The sequence below is a fragment of the Chroicocephalus ridibundus genome, chromosome 2, assembly GCF_963924245.1.
Source record: "Chroicocephalus ridibundus chromosome 2, bChrRid1.1, whole genome shotgun sequence".
Lineage (NCBI taxonomy): Eukaryota > Metazoa > Chordata > Aves > Charadriiformes > Laridae > Chroicocephalus > Chroicocephalus ridibundus.
The window spans coordinates 80245915-80269082 of record NC_086285.1 but is presented as its reverse complement, the minus strand read 5'-3'; the positions used below and the strand labels follow the sequence as shown (position 1 = coordinate 80269082).

General features: G+C 39.7%; 1 protein-coding gene across 2 annotated transcripts in view; it reads right to left on the bottom strand.

Annotated features, from left to right (window-relative positions):
• PIGN (phosphatidylinositol glycan anchor biosynthesis class N) overlaps positions 1-23168 on the bottom strand; it is a 109547-nt gene that overhangs the window by 3856 nt on the left and 82523 nt on the right. For both annotated transcript variants that reach the window (XM_063326064.1, XM_063326065.1), the window contains exons 20-28: positions 22840-22948; positions 18964-19066; positions 16408-16510; positions 14342-14428; positions 11607-11662; positions 11048-11123; positions 9675-9748; positions 5799-5841; positions 4017-4069 (exon numbers count right to left, since the gene is read on the bottom strand). In XM_063326064.1, the coding sequence (XP_063182134.1) occupies positions 4017-4069; positions 5799-5841; positions 9675-9748; positions 11048-11123; positions 11607-11662; positions 14342-14428; positions 16408-16510; positions 18964-19066; positions 22840-22948 (704 nt within the window). The remainder of the gene's footprint in view (positions 1-4016; positions 4070-5798; positions 5842-9674; positions 9749-11047; positions 11124-11606; positions 11663-14341; positions 14429-16407; positions 16511-18963; positions 19067-22839; positions 22949-23168) is intronic.

The following is a 23168-nucleotide window of genomic DNA, read 5'->3' as shown; positions in this document are numbered from 1 at the left end:
AAGATGGAGTAAGTTACCATAGCAATTAAAAAAATAGAAATAAAACAAGTAAAACAAAAACAACTTGTGCAAGGACTTGGAAGAGCACTCTCCATAAGAGTCTGAGGACCTTATTTCTACACGACATGCTACTTTGAACTGTGGGATTATTCCCAAGCACACACTGAGACCCCACATTTACATTCTTAATTTAGTCTCCTGCATTTCCAGCCAGGATCCCACACCCTCTCTCCTTTGTTTCACACAAAACAAATCATGAAGCGCATCACTCCTAGCTGCTTTTTTAGAAATTGTTGGTAAACACTGTTTTTCTCCTAGTTACAAGACCTTTGTTTTAATCGTCAGACCTAGAAGCACCAGCATCCCAAACCTGAAATCTATTCTGTTATCCTAAAACCTAAAAAAGTCTCCTGTGCTTTATCTATGTTCCCTGAACTTTGAAACTGCAGAGGAACAGCTAAGATTGTATCTTTGTCTTTATGTTTCAGCAACTGTTATAAAACGAGGAAGGGGGTAGTACAGCATGTGTCTGTATAAAACTATATACTGCCATATAAACAAGCTTTAGGATTTATCTTGACTATCTGAATACACAGCTATTTACAAATTGCATATACTGTATAGATATAGTAGGCTTTAAAGGTTTTATCTATAAAGATCTAATCGATATAGACAAACATACCTTTTAAGCTGTAGAGAAATTATTTTAGTGACGAAGAGGCCAAAAAGCAAACTATTCCATTTGTTTCAGAAATAAAAGAATCTGTCAGAACGAACTTCTCATGATCACATACTACACATTGATACATCAAAAAATACATCAAAAATACTAGGAAAACTGCATTATCATTTTTATGAAATGTAATGGGGTGTTCTTTTAGGGCATATGATGCAATTTAGGGTGATCTCAAGGTATATAAGTAGAGGGTAAGGTAGCAGACCTCAGCAGCTTGCGTAAGCCACTGCCACAAGTTCTGCATTCATTGCAAGATTATTGTCCCATTATATCAAAACAATGAAAAGCACTCTCTGAAAAACAGGCTCACGTTGATCTTGGCGCGACCATTAAGCAAAGGGGCTTTAAAACTTTCTAAGCAGCCATAAATATTTATGGTAATTGATAATTTACTGAGGGGAGTGAATCAATGGTGCGTTGATAATTTGCTGAATGTGGTAATACAGGACTGTATGTTGGATCTGTTGTTGCTCAGCATTTCATTAATGATTTGGAAGAGTGGGAAAAGTAAAAATCTCTCTTGTTCAAAGACAATACATAAGTGGCATGGTGAATTCGACCAGGAGAATAAAGACATCATGTTGTTAAGGCAGATATGAGGCACAGTAAAATGACACGTGATGTGGTTAAGGCATGGTAGAATGAGATGTAGAAATGAGGAGTTAGGGGTGAAATTAAAAAAAAAAAAAAAAGAAAAAGAAAAAAAGGAAATATGTCAGTTCAGTAAACAAACCCTACTTCCAACCAACAAGAGCTATCCACTACGAAACAAAACATCACTATAAAAAAAAGCAGTGAAGGTCCTAGTTCTATAGCAAGGGATTTAAAACCAGCTCTTACACGTGAAACCTCTGAGCACTGGTATTGGAAAACCCAAGTATTGCCTAATGAGGGTTTCTGACTGAACTTGCAGATTCTTGTAGAGAGAGGACATACAAAAGTTTTGAAGCGTGGTAATGAGAAGATCCAGAGAAAGCTATCACCACAAAAAAGAATGAGTACAGAAATATACATCAGGTTCTTTGCAAGCGTGGCACATATACCACGGCAGTTTAGAGGAATGAATCTTCGCTCGGAAATTAAAAATGCTGCTTTTCCACCTATGATTTCAATGATGTGCTAACTAGTCATATAAAATGAACCCTGATAATTGCACCTGCACACGCACACATATCCTATCAGTGCCACAAAAAAAAAAAAAAGGAAAAAAAGAAACATGAGAGCAGCTATCCCTAAGGGCACTCTATTCCTTGTTCCGTGAAATCCTACACAGGTTTTGTTGAGATACAAACAGTTGGGAAAAAAAGAACCATCATTTCCTTAACTGACTCAGCCTTCTCAGGAAAATTTTGGCAGCACCTAAAATGTCAACTGAGATGAGATATTTTCAGACCTTGCGGTCAAAGCAACGGCAGACAACACTGCAGTGGGAATGCCACAGAGCTGTCACTGCAGTTGCAACAGGAGGACAGGAAAGAGCCGTGTTAGTACCTCTCTCACGCTGGTTTTGGGAATTGCCCAAAACCCCATGAAGCTCATCTTCCCTTTCAGGAATAAGCAAAAAAAAAAAAAAAAAAAAAATCTTCTGCTGTTGTATGCTAATTTTGCCAAGCCTGAGGATCACACATTAGAAATCTGCTCAGAGGAGAAGGATAAGGTGCCAAAACATTGCTCATGCTAGGCAGAAGGAGGACCACTTCAGCTCTGCGCCTATGGATTCACCTCTTTTCTTACGCAACCTAGTCATTTTTATCTTATGTCCATATGCACACATACATATAAACTATATATAAAGAAACCACAATAACATAATGTAGCTGGCAAAGTCAAGCACTCAAAAGTGAAGTAATGACAAATTTAAGGCTGCCTGAGCATTATGCGTTACCACGTCAAAAATTGCTCACAAATTACTCTTTTGAAAGGACATTTTCAGTGCTTTCTTCAGTGCTGAAAACACACATGGGGATGCAGAACTGCGGTTGTGCATAATGAGCTCCCCTAAACTCTTTGCGATATGGCAAACTTCCAGCTGAAATGGATCCAACAATCTATCACCGTTGCAAATCTCTACGCAATGAAGACCGTATATCAGAGAGGAAGTTTTTGGGTCCTTGTAACAATTTATATTTTTGCTTGCTAACCGTCAATTAGCAAAGCTTCTTGCCCAGCAAAACAGAGCTTTTCCCAGGTCTTTAATATCCTTATTGATCTGCATAGGAATTCAAACCAAAGGATGAGGCCATCTGATTTACCATAAACTGACCAAAGGAAGTGGGATGCTAAAGCATCGTTTCCACTATTTGATCTAACTGTATCTCCTCCCATTAAGAACCTTCAAAAGGTAGCTACAAGCAGGAATTTTTACTTCCAGAGAAAACAAGCGGAATATGTGTGCACACGTGCGTACACACATGCATGTGCTGGAGGAAACGTTGGGGCTCAGCAAAGCACAGGGTAGATGTAGACTGAACAGAATATTAACAATGGGTCACTATTCAACTTCTGTTTAAATAACAGTGTCAAGTGACCAGATTGGCTGGATTATTAACAACACATTCCCTACTAAGCTAATTACAGCATATTATCTATTTCCACAATTCAGGGAACATAAATCTGAAATGTGTACTCCTGGTATTTGTTTTTTCTGGACTATTCACAAATAAGACTGCACAGTTGAAAACCTACCGCGTGATGTATGCTGTGGAGGCTAGTACGACTCATAATGCAAAACAAATTATCTCATTTTAGCTGTGATTTCTATGTTTAAATGCTGCAGATTTACTCTTCCCCAACTAGGAGGAGGATAAATGCACGGGTCTTGGTAGCCACCAAGATATTTGCACAAGGTTCATTAATTCATAGGGGATTGTATACGGAGGCTTAAGTAGATTCAAGACAACTAACAATTTTGATAAATTGTTATTTTAACAGTGATTACAACTAATTAAAATGCAAAACAGTAATTAAATTTTTTTTGTGTAATTGTTGTTCTTCAGAAATCAGGCAAATCCTATTAACTGTAGCTCTTGCCATGTTAGATTCATTACTTACTCCATGTTGCTCTGGCACAGATTTTAAGACACAAGCTTTAGCTTGGGATACATGTACGTGTATACCTGCGTGCACATGTATGCAAATGCATTTTAAGTACAAGGAACATCACTGAAGCATTTGATTAAGCAGAGTAATTCGAAAAAATTACAAGACTTCTGAGTAGATAAACAACAATATTAACCTATGAGCCTTTTAAAAATGCAATGGAGGCAAAAAAATACTGTACCTTGTTCCAATATCCAGCCAGCTTCCATAATCTTTAACCAAAAAGAAAAAATGCTAGGAAATAAAATGACTTTGATTAGTACATCAACATTGCACAATTTGAAGCACAAAATTAAAACCCATGTTTTCAGGCTGTTTACTCCAAGTTTCTAATTCTTCAAGTAGAACAAGGGCAAGACCTTTCCAGGAATGCTCAGCTGAACCAAAGTAAAGAGAAGTCTAGGAGCCAGAAATAGATTTAACATGGTATCAAGCAAACAGCTAAAAATGGACTAAGTTCTGTCAAGCTGGGCTTGCAAGAAACAGAAGATCACCAGCAGAGAACTTTTTCAATAAGAAAAGCCAAGCCACCTTATTGTTTGAAATAACAGGATCCCAAATAACACCTAGTGCCAAAGAGAATGCTGCATATTGTTTTCATGGAATTCAGTCACAAATTTCTTTGGGCAGCTCTGTCAGTTCCCCACCTGTGAAATGGGAATAATGTTGGGAGAAAAGAGCACTTGTCTATTAGTGAATCTCCCAAATCCTAGCTGGTGGCCACATTGATTCAAGACCACAAACCAGTTCTCACTTACCCCCCCCAGCCCCGTCCCCACCATTATATACACAAAACTCCTGCATCTCAACCTCTTTGGTAATATTTTGTTTTGTACACCAAGTACATATTTGCTGATTGTTTTAAAATAGTTAAACCAAAATAAGAGAATATGTGAGACATAAGACCTGAATATTCTGGGGCTTGCTACACGCCAGTAACTCTTCTTTTGGTCTAGTTAGACTGATTTTATTAGTGAAATGCTATGAGTGTGGTTTACTGGTATTTTAATCCTTTTCCTGTGGAAGTTATATATTAAAAAAAAAAAATCAGATTAGTCACACAGATTTATTTGAAACTACACGAAACTATACCTCATCCATTTCTCACTCTACAGACAAATTAGTCGTCGTTTGGTTTTTCACTCACTGTTTTTCATAGCAGGTGAGATCCACAGACCACACTGTACAAGGAAATCATATCAGGAATGCTTCCTCCAAAGGGATGAAACTCAAACAGCATGTACCAAGTGAGAACACCAGTTCTACCCGCTGCTTTGGAAGAGTTTCTGTTTACCTTATGATACCCAGGGGCACTGCTTGCTGGGTTGAAGATGGTTTGAAGGGGAAACAAAAATGTGCCTTTAATCTATAAAAATTATGCTGGGGTATTGTTCAGCTTTGGGTTGGTTTTAGCTAGCTTGGTTTGTGGAGGCAGGCTTTCTGAAGACAGCATTTTCTAACCGCTTATTACAAAGGAGAGAAAGTGGTTTTTTGGGTATTGCTGATCTCCTAGATTCTGACAACTCTAATGGAGCTGGTGGGTAATGCATTTCTTCTTTTCCTCTCTTTTTGAAAGGGAAGGTAGGGTAAGTGAAAGGTTCAAACTTCTGGAAAAATTAACTAAACCCTGCACACAACTAAACACAATATTCTTATTTAAATTCTTCCTAGGAATTTGACTGGAAAGCACATGAAAAACTCAGAACAATAACTTATTACTTCATTTTTGTCTCTTATTATTATTATGAGAATATTGCTTCTTCAGAAGCATTAATTACATGAAATTCAAAGAGCGGTGATTGGAGGAGTTTTATCTCTAAATTATGCTAGGATTTCAATGCAATTCACTGCCCTAGTTACAAAAACTTTGAAGTCTGAAACAAATTCAGATCTCTCTAGGCAGAGTTAGGACAGCCCTCTGCTTCTTAATCTTATTTGAACTGAATGTGCAACAACAACTTACCAAAGCCATAATGTCTGAAATCACAAGAACAATGAGGAAAAGGCTGCAAAGGAAAAAAAAACAAAGAACCAGACCATCAACCTTTATTCATGGCCACAGATGTTACGAGGCTTATTAAAACGCTCATAAAGAAATTAAAACAAGATATGATTTCTTGCGCTTGCCTTTCAATCATTCAGATAACATTTCAATTTATTAGAGAACAGTTAAAATACATGGCTAGAACATCTGGCGTCTGTAATCTCACCCTGCTTGAAAAAGACATTTCACGTTAACAGAGAAACCTAACACGAGTCATTCACTGGAGAACAGGAGCGTCTTACAAACAGCGCCCGCCCATTCCTGATGCGGGGAGCTCATGTGCTGGTTAGGCCAAATAAGGCTGATTTAGATGCTTCAAGCTGGGCTCAAGAGTGAGCAAAGCTGTTTGGCACAGACAGACAGATACCTGAGCCGATCGGTCCTATCCCGACAACCACTCTGCTGGGTAGCGGGCTGCTACAGGAGATGCTTGTCCCCCTTCCAGATCTCTGGGTGCCCATAAGCTGCTCTGGGAAGGCCCAGCATTTTGGTGACGTACTCCCAAACCCATGGCTCTTTCTGTCAGGCACCAGGTTACTTATGGAAAGTAGGCTGCAGCCAGTAAAAGGAACCAGAAGGGAGCACGCAGAGCTATTTTTTCCCCCCATTAACCTAATCGTGTTTTCATTAAACTATGTAAATCCTAAATTACATGAAAGCAATTGCTACAACTGGTTAAAACTAGTTTCTAAGTTAATGACACTAAGGCAATGTTGCAAACAGCTGACCCATTACCAGAAGTCTTTAACTAGAATACAGTTAATTTATCAGTACTACCATCACAAATCCATGAAGTTTTTGTGCGAAGTGCTGCAGCACTGCTTGAGCACGTACTGAGGGGACACCCATACTAATGCGGAAGTTTCTGATATAGCCTACATCAGCTCTGCTTCATTAGTAAGTAAGGATGCAACAAACCGACTGTATCTCGGAAGCACTGAAAGGCTTCTCTCCACTTACCTATGGCTCACATAGGACGTTGCAATCTTGTAGTGCCTGGGAGGCACTCAACTAGAGGGCTGTTTTCACAGGCAAGTCCCAAGAACATATTCTGACAGAACACTCCCCAAGAACAGCAAAAAAATAAATATCTGTGATCTGTCAACAGGGAATTCAGGAGCAATTTGTCCAAATCACTAAAATCTACTTTTTGCCCTTCTGAACTGCAGGAAGCCTTTCACAACAGAAGGACAACACTAATTTCGGGGAACGTTTATATACTACAGAGACAAGATTGTCCCCTGCGATGGCTTAATTTATCTAGCAGGGGCAGCAAGAGCAATGAAGAGTGCAGCACAGACTTCAGGATGAGCTGACAATCAGAGCAGCACCTCTCCAGGGATCCTGCGCACATCTTGTGGTTTCTGCCTCATTCCCAGGCTGACGTTGTGGCACTGTCACTGCTATTGTTACCTGAGCACAGCTAACGGAAGCTGGCACAAATACCAGCCGGAGTTACAACCACAGCCTCATAAAGCAGCACAGGCGTACTCATGTCACCTGGTTTAAGAAGTTGATAGCGTTTCCCCTCTCACACACTCAGATGCACATTCCGTAAAAGCTTGTAATATCACTGCTGCTGCCAAGGCAAGCATTCACAAGTTAGGAAATGCTGACCTTTGTGATGCCTGAGCCATAGAAATGTAAATCACTAGCTAGTCTTCTGAGCAACCCTGATTCCTCAATGCAGCCCTGCTTGTGTATAAGCCTTAGTGAGGAGGACAAATATCCTTCCTTGGGGGTGCAGGGACAGCCCCAGTACACTGCATGCACAGCTAAGGCAGAGAAGGTAAAAGGGATGGTGAGCTTTGTGCTTCCTCTCCAACAAGAAGTCAGAATTCAGGCTGCCGTGTCCCTCATTACTATCATAGAATCACCGAATGGTTTGGATTGGAAGCGAACTTGAAGATCATCTAGTTCCAACTCCCCTGCCCTGGGCAGGGACACCTCCCACTAGACCAGGTTACTCAAAGCCCAGAGCAGAGGGGCAGAATCACCTCCCTTGACCTGCTGGCCACGCTTCTTTTGATGTAGTGTGTGATACAGTTGGCTTTCTGAGCTGCAAGCGCACATTGCCAGGTCATTTTGAGCTTCACATCAACCAACACCCCTAAGTCCTTCTCCTCAGGGTTACTCTCCATCCCTTCTCCGCCCAGCCTGTATTTCTGCTCGGGACTGCCTCGACCCACGTGCAGGACCTTGCACTTGATCTTGTTGAACCTCATGAAGTTCGCACAGGCCCACTATTCAAGCATGTCCAGGTCCCCTCTGGATGGCATCCCTTCCCTCCAGTGTGTTGACCATGCCACACAGCTTGGTGCGATTGGCAAACTTGCTGAGGGTACACTCGATCCCACTGTCCATGTTGCCAATGAAGGTGTTAAACAGCACCGGTCCCAATACCGACCTCTGAGGAATGTCACTTGTCACTGGTCTCCACTTGGACGTTGAGCCCTTGACCACAACTCTTTGAGTGTGACCATCCAGCCAATTCCTTATCCACTGAGTCATCCATCCATCAAATCCGTGCCTCTCCTATTCAGAGACAAGGTGCTGTGTGGGACAGTGTCAAACGCTTTGCACAAGTCCAGGTGCTGACATCATTTGCTCTTCCCGTATCCACCAATGCTGTAATGCCATCGTAGAAGGCCACCAAATTTGTCAGACATGATTTGCCTGTAGTGAAGCCATGTTGACTGTTACGAATCACCTCCTTAATTTCCATGTGCCTTAGTATAGTTTCCAGGAGGATCTGCTCCATGATCTTGCTGGGCACAGAGGTGACTGGCCTGTAGTTCCCTGGGTCTTCCTTTTGTACCAGGTGTCATTGTACAAGGAGACAACCGGCAGGGCACAGGCAGGATGAAAACAAACAGAAAGGCAGAAGGCATCGCACGGAGGAAGGGCAGCTTCATTCTGCACAGCTGAGCAATATCCAGGACAGAGTCACTGCGTCCTTCCTGTCACTGGCCAATGAGACTTTCAGTCAAACCCACACAACATCCCACAGTGACAAACTCAAAATCACGTGGCTGACAGGGACCTCCTCCCTCTCAGCACCATTCGTAATCCCGCATGATGAGCACAGGATTCAGTCACGTGCACTGGGTGCACTGGAAGGGGTAGGGAGGGCTAACAGTTAAAAAAAATAAGAATCTTGAGACAGTGAAAAGAGTGAGGGTAGTTCAAGTCTGGATACAGCACTCTGCAAGGCTGGGCACCCGTCCCACGTTCTCTCTGGAAAGTCTTTAGAAATGGAGACAGGACTGGCAGCCATCTAGTCATACCGCAAAAAATACGTAACACTGAACACACCTGGGAAGCACTGAACTGCAATGGAAGGGCATACAGCCTTTTTTTTTTTTTTTAAAGATCCTATTTGTGGTGAGGTCAGTGCAACAAAGCTGTAAATTGGTTACATTATATATGGGTTCTTTTTAAAATATTGTACTATAGGCAGAGGTGCAATAGAAAACAAAAATCAGACTTTAAATTCTGCTCATTTTTCTATATTATGGGGGAAAAGTGCTCCTGTGTATTGTCAACAAAGAATAGTAAATATCTGATTATTTCAGACAGGGCCAACACTTCCATTTATACTCATTTATCACTAAGAAAAGAATTCCTGAGCTTGCAAAATCACTGAACAAAATCCCAAACCATAACAAACAGAAGTAACAATATGATCTACTGTTTTTTTTTTTTTTCTAAATTTAGATTGAGATTTGACAATTTGAATTCTTGCGAAACAGATCTGAAACCCTTACTAATGCAGAAATATAGCATTTACTGTACCTCTTAGAAGACAGTTGTGTTGTGACTTGAATGGCTTCGAAAGCACATGATACCAGAACAAATGGGATTACAACCTGTTTAAAACACAAGCTACATTTTGGTTTACAGCCATATTTACAAAACAACCTGGCAGGTTGTGGAAACATTTTCCTGCTTTTGAAATTATCACAGAATGTGTATGTTACAAAAATAAAACATTGGCAAGAAAGAGTAGAAACTAATTTTGCAGGAAGCACTTTTAGTAAACGAATAAAACCCCCCTTCCATGGTCATAGCTGAACTGCAGTGAAATAAGCCATGAGGCAATATGGAAAACTATAATTAAAACACATTAATGATCCTCACTTCATTTATCCATTTTAGAACCAGTGATAAATACTTCAACAAGGCTAGAAGACGGAGCTATTCAGATCCAATATCTCATGTGACAGGCTGCAGAGCTCCAAGCATAATAGGACAATCTCATCTCAACCACAAAAAAATCTGAACGTAGAATATATTTAGCAAGGCAAGGATCACGCTGCCCCTCCAAAGCCAAGTCAAGCACATGTTAACAGTTCAGTAAATTAAGAACAAACCAAACCTGAATGCTGCCTTTTGCTCTTTTCAAAGTTGACATGTAATCCTTAAACTAGTAGTGTAAATGGATTGCTCTAACCTGTTCTCCTGCATCCAGAAGGTTTGTATTATTGACTTGTGTCCTGCAGTATAACATGCAGTATGCCTGTAACTTAAGTCTGCTTTCTCTGGGACAGAAGCAGCAGAAAGGCAGAGGCAGGAAATACTGCTTGTTTTAGCAATAGCCCATAAATTCCACATCTCGCTTCCTGTCTGCCTCTTTAGCCCTCTGGCAGATCCTTTACTCAAATATTAAAAAAAGAGGTCCCACACCTTGCCTGCAAACAAGTGCAATCCAATCTTTGATAGATTATTAAAAATATATTAAAAAAATTTCATTGTAAAATGACAACCTAATCAGTAGAGCATTCAAAGCCTGCTCTTAATGTAATGTAGATAGAGCTAATATATATATCCTCAATGTTTCTGGAGATATTATACTATAGGGAAAGCTTATCTATTTCAAAATAATTATGGTCTTTTCAACACTTAAAATTTCCATTTTAATACAATAAAGCGATCTAATGCAGTTAAATTATACTTCCATGCACTTTAGCGTCTCTCTTTTAGGAAACAGAAGGATCCATCTCTTGAAACACTACAAAGGCTGAAAACTTCACACATGGTTAAGAAGGCTAATGGAGCTCAAATACATATGTATGTTTTTATAAGTTGCAAATAGCAACTATGTATGTTATATATATTGCTTACTAAACAGTTCTTTGAGAAAATTTCACAAAGGGAAGATTACTAACCTTTAGCACAAGCAAGCCTCCCATCATGAAGGGACTGAATACAGTCAAGAAACAATAGACAGAAGCAGGATCAAAACTAGAAAAACATGAAAAAGGCATTACAACACATCCTTGAAATGGCATTTTCCATTAAATAAACAGAGCATTTAGTCGCTCCTGTAACACCCTGTACCTATATATATTTTTAACCAAGGCTTCCAACTTTCTCTTCCCTTGCTCAAATATTAAATTAGCAAGGACAGCCTACCTCACTTTTCTTTCTCTACAATTTTTCTCTGCTTGTGTCTTTTGAGATGCCGTGTTGTTGGCGAGCAGTCGAGCTCTCTCTGCTCACGCTGCCAATAACTTTTAATGGAAATTGAGACAACCTCATAACCAACAACCTCAGACTCTTAGGAACATGTTACAGAGAGCAGAAATGAAATAAATTGTTATCATTATTCCACTGACTACGGCTTTAATTCTGCTGTCCTGATTTTCCAAACCAAATTTATATTTAGTACGCCAACTGCAGGAAGAATTTTTTGTACCGTGTCTCAAATCAACGAAAAAAATCTACCTGTTAACAGAAGCTATGTTTCCGGTGCCAAAAAAGGCTGTCACTATGAAGAAAACCTACATGTATTTAAGGAAAATACACCACAGAAATGGCTGCAGTAAAACAAACCAGCATTTTCCCCCCTTCATTCCAATTTACTTTCAAAACCCTATCACGAAACTACAAGAAGCTGACCCACTATTACAGCTTTACACTGCATTAAGAAATACAAAGTATTGCCTAGCTCTACCCAAAATTTCATGCGCGAGTATGTCAATTTTAAAAGACAAAGACTGCCTGGGTAAGATTTTAGAGCCCGTCTTGAGGCCCCTGCCAGAAAGCTGCAGCTTGTTTTTTCTGGGCCCCTAGCAAGATAAGGAACATCACTGGACCACAGTCCCAGCTGTGCCTTCAAACACACATGCTTTTGCAGAAAGTAGTGACATGTGTATGCGTACTGCACACTGAAAGAGACTGCTTTATTGAGGAACTGACCATGGAAGAGGTAGTTGGCTATGAAACCAGACTAAAAGTTCCTATGCTATCCCCCCACCCGTAGTTTTGTTGTCCAAAGGTTATGCCGAGTCCATCCATTGCAACACCGGACTCGGAATTTTTTCCTTACTTGACAGAGAATGACTCTGGCAGTATCTGTATAGCTGGAAGTTATTTTATAAACCCTACCATTTTCATCTAGATACAAACACTTGCTGCTATACGAGCCCATGGAAGACATTTTTCTACCTCCGGAGCTCACTGGGGCCCATTATAGCTCACATCTCTTCAGCTGAAGAATGGTTTTCAACTGCTTTTTTGCATCAGGCAGAGGGTTAGCCAGTGACAATGGCTGCTGTTGCCAGAGCTCCCTCTGGTCCTTCCACTCCGGTTATAGCTCCTGCACTGGATCATTTAAGTCTCTGCGTAAACAATTTGCTCCCAACTGTTCAGCAGAATCGTTAGGATTCTGCATGCAATATTTTGGAAGGATTAGGTCAGCATAACTAAAGAAATTATGCTTCCCAAGAGTATCACATCATTTCAAGTTTAGTAACACAACCGTCTAACAGCATAGCACAGTTCTGCCAGTTAAGATTTATTAGAACGATAGTTCTGCAATAAAACAACAACCAAAAAATACCAGTAGCACATAGGTCTAATCAAAATGCTAAGCATAATCAATCTGAATCTTCTTCTGGAAGAGCAGGCTATAAGGTCCCTCAGCACATGCGGACTTTTGGGCACTATATAGGAATCTTGAGACAAAATACACAGCTCAGAGGGTGTGACTGCTCCAGTAGAAAAGGTTTCTCTTCTAATATCACTATTTCTAAACATTAAACAGCATCTAAATTAAAGAAGCCACAACATCTTTTGAGCAGGTGTGTATCATACCTGGTCTCTGCAAAGGAGACCTGCAAATTGTGTATTTTTTCAGGAAGCGAACAAAATACATTCAAGTGTTTCAGATTAAGATGAGATTACTTTAGAGCTACATTCAAGTGTTAAAGTAGTACTATGCCGGAGTTTTAAAAAAATACAATTGGATTATTTGATTTTTGTTTTGGCTGATTTTTAGCATCTGACAGACAGCAGCAGCTTTACTAAAAGTTAGCTCATTTTTTGTTAAAATAGCAAATTAAATTGATTAATTTATTGCAAGGTGTCTCTGCTGCTTTTCAGGTATACTCTACAGCAAACACAAATGTTCTTCAACACCTAGCAAATCGGTTTGCCTCCTTCCTTAGTGCTGAACTGTCTTTTCTTAATGAGGTATCTGTCCCACTTCCTCTGCTGCATGTTCCCCAATGTCCAACAGCATTGTCGCAAGTTCCAACAGCACAGACTCTCCGATTGTGATCCACCCACCGAGATTTGATTATTCTACAAACTATAAAGCCTGTTTTTGCACGAGCCAGTACTGAGACAACTCCCTCCCCATCTCTAGCGAGGAGAACCCACCTGCACTAGAAATCCATACGTTCTAGACTGGCTCATAATTTCTCTCCCACTTGCACACCCATCGCCTTTCCTGCCAAATACCTCTCACTTAAATGTAGTCCCACGATGGAAGAGAAAAATGACAACCTTATCAAGTCTGTACAGTATTAGAAAAAAAATAATAAATCAGCTGTAGTTTCAGCTACAGAAGTGCAAAGTAACTGCTGTGTTAGTGAACAAACAACTCTTCCCTCACAAGTCCGTATAATTTCTAACAGCAGAAACCACGTGTGATGTAAATAATGCTAGGCCAGATTCTGGGAACACGTTTCACTAAGAGTCTGCAGGAACTTTTCTTCTCATCTGCCTGGCCATGGCAATGCCTGCCCCTTAACATTTTCTGCCTAACACACTGCCGTAGTCTAAAAATGAGAAAATAAAAGTAATTTCAATATCACCTTTTCCAACTGATTTGTGAAGGTTAATAAGTTCCCTCCTGCCAAAATGTAAGAAACCAAAACCAAACTGAAAACAGGACTCCTTAGAAGAAAGTTTACCTCAACCGTAATGGTCACAAGAGACCAAACTTTTCAAAGCGGACAAGGAGCCAGATTCCAAAACAGTGCAGTTTGTACTGAGTTGTTTACTACTTTATCAAAAAATACAAAGTACAAGACCATTGTCTTTTGAGCAACATGAGTCAAATCATCTTCACCAGCTTCTGTTTCCAGTGGCTACCAGGCGAAAAGTTTTGATTGTGCTGTCTTTTGAAACAAACCCATCTTTTCCCTGGAATGCAGCAACTGGCAAAAGGATACGAAGAAGAAAGACCTGCGGACGTCATCTAGGTGGAGCTGTCGAAACTGGGATATATCAGTAGCATAGGCGAAGTTGAAAACAGCAAGCTGGAAAGACAGCAGAAGAAATCAATACCAAGTATCAACTGATGTACTTTGATAGAACCATCATATTTTTACTGAAATGAATGAGAAATAAACCGACTTCCCTATCAGCTGTTATTAGAGTGGTAGTATGATGAGGACTGCAAACCTTTCCCATAGTTTCATTATACTTTAATGAATCTGCCAGAAAGATTGTACAAGTGAGATGATCAAATGAACAGTGGAGCTTCCGCTGTTAGGTACACTAAAAATGAGCTTCTATGCCTTAGACTTATCATCATCTTTTTTCATCATAAATATTCCTCCTACACACATGCACTTCCACTGCTCACATGAGCATGTGGATGAAGACCCACAGAACTAAAAGACTGCAATTATCCTCAGCTGACTTATGTCGTGAGTGAGAACGCTAAAATATTCTTCATCTCTTACACTCAGTTCTCAGCACAATATCATTTGACCTGAAGAGAAATTGTCTTCATGAAGTTTAAGAGGTCAATGAACTCCCTTTCACTGGGGAAAAGAAAGAATTCAAGTAATGACATTCAACTGACATTTTAATTAAAAATAATCTCACATAATCAGAGAACTGAGCCGGTTTCTCTAGTACAAGATTTACTTTGTGGCACATATTAACAGGCATTCTAGAGATGATTTTTCTAACCTAAAAACGGGAAGCAGGAGTAAGCATTATTGTTCCTTTCACTTGAAACCAGAAGCCAAGTGACATACAGGGAGTAACAACAGAAAACTTAATTACAGCTTAAAAACAGAAAAAAACCTATTTTTTTTTTCATTTGCATTTGATTAATAAAGTATTCATCACTAGAAACCTCCATCTGAAATCATGGCTTCATGCTAAGTACATATTTTTACATTCAGATTCCTTCCCTACCACTTAAGATACTACAGGACATGCTCATACAAAATATCATAACTATACATAGCATAAATAAAAAGTGATTCCCATTTCCATTTCTGATATTCAGCCCTGAATTGGTAAAGTCTGTTCTCTCTCAAGTTTTAAAACTGTGTCCCTTGCAGGAGAACCACAAAACCACAGTATGTGTCAGGTCTGCTTTGGTGACTGCCTGGGCTCAGATTTTACCTCCTGGCAATTCTTCCTTGTTATTATGAGCTGCGAAAGGAAGGAAAGATGCGAACCACCACTTCTCTTACAGGTGACTCTGGCCACCCCAATGCATCTGTACCCAGGTTCTCTGTGACCTGCACCAAAGACGGCACATTTGGGAGAAGCGAGGGAGAGCTGTGCTGCACCCCTGCCTGACTCCGAGCACCCAGACAGCCCTAACCAAATCAATCTAACCAAATCAATGGCACAGCCACAGTTTGTTAAACCCTTGACCTAGTCTAAAAGCTAAGTAGCAGTGCGAGCAGCATGGGCTTTGAAAATTGCTGACACAATATACTAAATTTTAGGGTGAAAGAACTTGCACTGATACCTATTATAAAACTCCCTCTCTGAGCAAATCGGAGAATGTACTAGTTCCAATTTAGTCTCTGGCTCCTTGTCTGTCTAACCATAAATAAAACACCATCCTTGAAGAAAGAGAGGTCTTTTCAGCCTCTCATGGACATTCGTGACTCTGCCATCAGAATAAATAAAAAAAAAAGTACAGTGACATTGTACTCTAAAGAGAGTTACTGTACCTTATGCTGAATTAGCACGGCACTTGATGAACAGAGCTTTGCAGCCTACAGAACATACCACTATGTCAAACTGATTTCCCGCATTCCTAGAAATGGCTCTAATGTGGAATATCTTGAATAACATCAATTATAAATCTCTCTTACAAGGTCACATTACCATTTCATAAAACAGCTGATACTAGCTTCCCGAACTTAAAGAAATACAAAGTGTTCCTCTATAAAAACCACTCAGAACATTTATTATATCCTAGAGGAAAAAATAAAAAGATAAAGCTGATAATTAACCTGACACAGCTAACTGGAGCTGTTACCTTTTGTTTGAGCGAAAGACCATAGTGCTGCAGTGCTTCTTGCTCCATATTTATCCACACAAACATCAAACCGGACAGCACCAGTGGAAACAGAGCTTCATACCTGAAGAGCAACATAATAATCATAGCAAGGGCAGTCACTAACAACAGCTTAACATAAAACACTGACATGTTTCTTTTCTTTTTTCTTTACGGAAATGATACACGGAAGACCTAGTGGCGTTCTTCCCCCTCTCTCCCCATTTCTGAGAGCACCAACAGTTGGTTGAAGTTTAAAGCCATAAAGTAATTAAATGGTAACAGTAGGAGAAGCAGAGGCGGCTTCAGCTTTGTCATGTTTTGCACCTATTTACTTATTTGATGGCTGCCACAACATTGGATGACTGCCCTTTGTGTCATGATTAATTTTAACAAAACTGGAATAAAATTAAAAAGAAACAGGAAAAAAAAAAATCACATTTGGCATCTGTAAAATAAAAAAAGCATTACATTTCACTGAAGTCAAATGGTCTTTTCTTTACCACATACCAATCCATCGCAATAGCAGCATCAAGTCACATTCTAACCAAGGCAGCTAAGCTATTCGAGCTACACCCCTGATCTCAGAGGAGCACTGCTGGCTTCTACAGCGCTCAAACACCGCAAACTATGAGGATACTTACATGAGAGATTAAAACCTCCGGATGACTTAGGGGTGTAGGCTGTCATTGGATAATACTATTCTCCCTGCCCCTCTAGATCTCAATTGCACTTCATAGTGCCTTGCAGGTTTTTTTTCTTCTTTCAGGATAGAATTATAATACTGACACTGACTGTGACACTAATAATGACAAGATTGTATTTTTCCCTTTTTACTTTTTTCCATCTTGGACACAGACTTGTCTAAAAATGAGAAAATTATTGCAGTTAATCTTGATACTGTTTCTGTGTTGTCTCTCCTCACTAACACAGCCAACAAAGCAGTTTGAAACCGGAATAAAAAAATTCGGATAGACATTTCTGCTTTAATTATCAGAATTACAAGCAGCTAATGAATATGAAGATAACAACGCTTGGGTTGTCAGTAAAAAAATCACCTGCAAGCCTCAGAGTGGTCTACGCTTGCCTACAAACTGAATCACAGAACGGGAGGGGTTGGAAGGGACCCCTGTAGATCATCTAGTCCAACCCCCTGCCAGAGCAGGGTCACCCAGAGCAGGTTGCCCAGGAACGCGTCCAGGCGGGTTTTGAATGTCTCCAGAGTTGGAGACTCCACCACCTCTCTGGGCAGCCTGTGCCAGTGCTCTGCCAGCGAATGCCTTCAACTGAGTCAGTGACAACTGGTTGCATGCAACCATACTCTTTCAGCTGGCTTCAATACATCCACTTAACTGTACCTAGGGAGGTGCTGTAGTTACCTAAGCAAGGCACTGGGTTTTCATTACACAGTACAACAGAGCACTGAAGAGAGAAACATTGGATACCTTTGGCACTGAGCATCGTGCTTTGTTTGTTTTTAAAGAATTATTCCAAAGTTTGTTGGTCTATTTGAACATTGTAGGAAGAGAGTAGAGAGCTGTCAACATGTAAGTGGTCTGGTGCAGGGCCAAGATACAAAGAGGAAGGTTACCAGACTGAGAAAACGCAACATTAATGCTTTATCCAGTAGCCAGGACAGGCTAAGAAGGTCAAGTGTAAGAGTGTGTGTGGGGACAGGAATAAGATTAGGATCAAAATCTTAATGGGATAGTGGAAGGAAGGAGATTAAAAAAAAAAAACCAAAAACAAAAACAAAACCGAGATAGGCTTCATCTGAAATGAGAGGATCCACAAGAGGCAGCTATTGCAAAATGTCTGCTGCAAGATATTTTATTCCACTTAATTTTCACTGTAATTAAATCCAGAGGGTAAGTGGGAGGGGAGGCGGAAAGAATGGTTCCTATACTCCCCATTAATTATGCTTTTAAGAGCTACTGAGTCTGGGAAGAAAAAAGTGTTGGCTGACACGGTGTTTTCTTCATTTACAAGCTCTGAGAACTTTGTCTTTTATATGAAAAGAAGCAAGGCCTACTCTTTATGGGGACTAGCATCCCCTTGCAAAAAGTCACTTCCATGAAAATCTCTCTGAATAAAATTTCCCCTCATTTTAGGGCTACCTGTTTCCTGTCGCGTATCATTTAAGCCATAACTGGACACCAATGATGAGCAGCTGGGAGAGAAGTTATTTCCCTTTGTTTGTGAGCAGAAAAGCAGATGCCAAAACAACAAAAGACGTAAACTAAAACAGATTTTCTTATTTTGGTGCAACATTGTTTGAATACCTACCCTTCCAGTCACTGCTTGTTCTAGCTGAAAGGAATGTCAACAAAACAGATTGTTTATAATACAAGGAGAAATATAGAAGTTCCCCTGGAATTTTATTTAGGGAACTAAACAAGGAGATAAATAGTGAAACTACAGCAGGAAGCACACGTTACACCTTTGACAGAAATGTTCATGAGATTCAGCAGACAGTTCCATATTTAGCCCTTGATTGTCATATATAAGATCAGTCCAAACAGAGTAAGCAAGAAGTACCCTGTGCTGAGGAGCAGGTAGGTAGACATCAGGGAAAGCAGTATGCTGAGCAGTCGCCGAAAGAGAAACGTAGGGCTCAGTAACGGCAACACCGAGGAAGAAACTGCAATAAAAAGAGATCCATCAGTCACTATGTGCGAAAGATTTCATCCTAACAAAAGAATGTTCTTCAAATTTTGACTTGGCTTTATGCACAGAAATTCAATACCAGTCATATATGCCCCACTTTTCAGACATTACTTTTGCTAAAGAAAATCCCATGTTTGGAACATTTAATATTTATTAAAAGTAATTTTTTTTCCTCTATCATGCTAATTCCCTGGCTTTCTAGTTCACAACCTTAATAATTTCTCACGAATGCAGAAGCATTATCCCAAAAAAATGTCAAACTTGAGTGTGTAATACAACTCTAAGACCCACTTATCATGGCCCTCAGGACCTCCAGAAGCTGAAAGACTGCAGTTACAGAGCCATTGCTCCACTGGATTAGATTAGAAAACCTGCCACATTTTGAGCTGCAACTGAAGATACTGGTACAACAGATACAGAAACTATCAACTTATTAGCTTCTCTGCTTGAGAGGTTTAAAACAGGAATATTTAAGAAACTACAGGGGACCTATCAGTTGCGATTCATGCCTCTTGCCTTTAACTTGTAATGCATTTCTCTAATGCAGGTGGGGGATCTTAAGAGTTCCGTGTCAATCCTTAGTGCAGTCCATTGCTCAACTGCCCAGGCCAGCCCTGGTTAGCAGAGTCCGTGCTGCCCCTAAAGAGACTCCACTAGCTGGAAACTTCGGCAGGCGAGGACAGGGCCCAGCGGTTTGCAGGAGGTGAGGAAAATTGGGAAGAGACGAAATGGGCTACTGGAAGAGTGAGTAAAGAGGAAGAAAAGCAGACGAAAAGTGGCCAGTGCTTGAAGCAAGAAAAGGGAGAAAGAAAAGCACTGCTGTGATTTCATTTTTAAACCTGATTTTTTTAATATGAAAATTTTATGTCTTTATAAAGAAGTGCATTGAGAAATAACATTGGTGTGGTTCTTCATTGTGCTATAGTGCCCTCACATTACTGAGTCACTCAAGACTGCATCAACAGTATGTCATAATTAGTAATCACTCTATTAAGGAACTAAAATAAAACTGTAATATATGGGAAGTGCTCACTTATTTTTATTGTCATAGTATACTTCAGTATCTACAATAAACGTATCGGCAATAGAGAGATGAGGCTGTTTCTAAATCCTGTGGGTCAGCATGTTTTATTTTCTGGCTTTCGGCCTTGGCCACTGCTACAATTACAGAATAAGTGACTTCATTTTGAGGGTGCTTCAACCTTTCAGCATCGCTTGTCACTTTCTATACTTAAAGAAGGGCCAGCTCAAGGAGGAAGTCCAGGGACCTTACCACAAGTCAGAACAGCTGAAAAGTAATTCAGTGTGGCAATCAGCCTCTGTGAATGACACTCAACAGATCAGATGTGTATTGCTCTCTGGGCACAATCACAGATGAGAAGAGATGAGTAGCTGGTGTAGATGATAATTAGCCATTCCTTTCCATCTCTAATGTGACGCATCAGATATTAACCATCAAAAGACCTGCAAGTTTCTGGCTGACCTATACAAATGTCTGTATGTGTCCTCTGCACGCAGTCCTGACCCCAAATTCCTCAAAATATGGCAAGTTGCTATGACAGATTTTCACTCATGAAAACTTTAAAACATAATATACATTTAGAAATATCTGCTAAGATAAAGATGGTTCTGAAGAACACGGATAGCAGCTGGATTAACGTTATGACTCCCAGTTTTACCTCTACATTTGTGGTAAGGTACACAGCTAAAGCCAGCTGGACACAGGCCTGCAGAAACCCACCATCACCAATTTATTTGCCTGGTTCTCCAAAAAACAGCCTTTCCTTAAACAAATAATCTTAGGCCTAAATTAAAACTTTAAACACGGTAGGCTTCATATTTATGAGAATGAATACCTGGGGAGGGGGAAACAATTTGCTGGAAAACTTCAGAAGTCTCATTTCCAGCCTATCATTATTATGAACACATACTGATAATTGTGTATTTCTGATTAAATAAATACATACAAGGTGCACAATGAGAGTTCAACAAGTAACAGTGTCATTCTTCCACAAATAAGCATAAAGATGAAGAGGAGTTTCACCACCTGTAATGCCACCAACCTTGGAAAAGCTACAGTAGAGACCTTTGTATCTTAATTCTTACAATGCCACGTTTGTGGCAGATGCTAGTCGTGGTTATGCTGGTGACGAGGCCTTTCTCTCCGACAGGAGCATTGAGGACACATTGTTGGATGTCTTAGCTTTTTACCTGTTTAGTTCTGTGTTTAATTATGTAAAGCAACTTCAAAAAATGCATAAAGCTCCTACTTTGTATATCATATCCACTTAAAAGGACTACTTCCAGTCTGAAAGTCTTTGCTAAAATATTGAATACCGCCGTGGCAGCGAACTGTCTTTTGGGTACATACAATTTACTTCACTTTTAGCTTTATTTTTACCATAGAAGCATCACCCAGAGCAAAGAGAATTTCTAATGTACTTTTTCCTCATAACTCTAGACCTCTCTGACTGGCCAAATCATCTCTTAGATGAAAAATGTTTTTGTCTCACGCTTATACAGGAGAGAAAGATAACCTTTACCCTCAATTCCTGCTCCAGTAAGCCAGGCAGGACATCACTGATTTCATTGACTTTACAACTGCAAGGAATTCATCCACACAGAAATCTCCACTTAGCTTTGAAGGCTATGAAGAGTTAGGAAAGCAGGATGTAAAGGAAAAAGCTTGAAAGAAAACTACATTACAAAGAGAGCGTTGCTCACACACACACTGATCACAACCAGTTGTATTAATCTTGACTCTGTTTACTCAAACAGAAGCAGGATTGCTAAAACTGACACGATCTGCTTAAGTTAAAACAATGTCAGCAGCACAGAAATGTACACAATATATAAGACCTCCAGCAACTGGATAACAAGAGTCATAATTCTTCCTTTAAGCAATGTTTAAATTCCTGGTCTTGACTTTTAGCAAAGAACTGCTATCAAACTTTGCATGGGATACGTTTTGGTGTAAAACAAAACCCACGTTCCAGATCACTCAGGGATAAACAATGCCTAACATTTTCTAATGGAGCCCCCTACAGAGATTATTTTAGAGCTGAAATACTAAAGGTATTGCTTTACTGTATTCCATAACACCAGGGATAATTACATTTGCTTGGTTTAATCATCCTAAGATTTTAGAGTGGTGAAAATTCCATAGAGTTGTAAATTGTTTTTTTCTCTTTAATAATTAGGTTCTAACAGATATCAAACATGCATTAGCACCGTTAGTTCACAGGTATTTTGCAAGGCAGCTCTGAAAAGCACTTCCATATCCCAATGGTCTCCGCCATCACCTGCAATTTCAAATTTCTATTGAAATACAGCAACAATCTTTCCTCACTTCCCTATCCTTAACTGGATTGCTTGCAGAACATCTCAGATCACCCTTTATGTGGCTCCAAGTGAAATAAAAAGGGAATTCATAACACTATATGCCTAAAAGGGGTCTTCAAGATATTCAGAATATTCTAAATAAAAGATAAAGCTGCTTGTAAATCAAAGTTGTTTGTCTTTTATTAAAAATCTACATAGAAGTAATATTTTAAAAGACTTTCTAACACATTCCTCAAAAAAACACACTTAGGGAAGAATAGTGAACACACATAAGAACTATTAGGAGTCAAATAAAGGAATATGTGCAAAAGTAAGCTGTAAATAAAAAAGCATCACCACCCCCTTACCCAACCACAAACCCCACGAACTATCAGCATACAAGTTTGGGAAGGAACACGTTCTTACCTAGAGTCATCCAGCTAATAATTTGATTCAATACAGGCAATCCCTGCTTGTTCTTAAGACTGTCATGGGTACTGCTCACAACATATGTCGAAAGTGCAATGCTCAACACCTAGAAAGAAGAAACGGACAATGAAACACATAATTAGTGTATGGAACTCTGTCATCCCATATTAAATAAGTAAATATGCTTTAGAGTTGCATAAACACCTCACCTGAATCGACATAAGAACACGAAGTCTGACATGTAGTGTAGAATATTTCTAGCTTTTTACAATTTATGCTTTTTAAAACTTCCTTCTAGGTTTTTTTTTCTTAATCTTATTATTTAT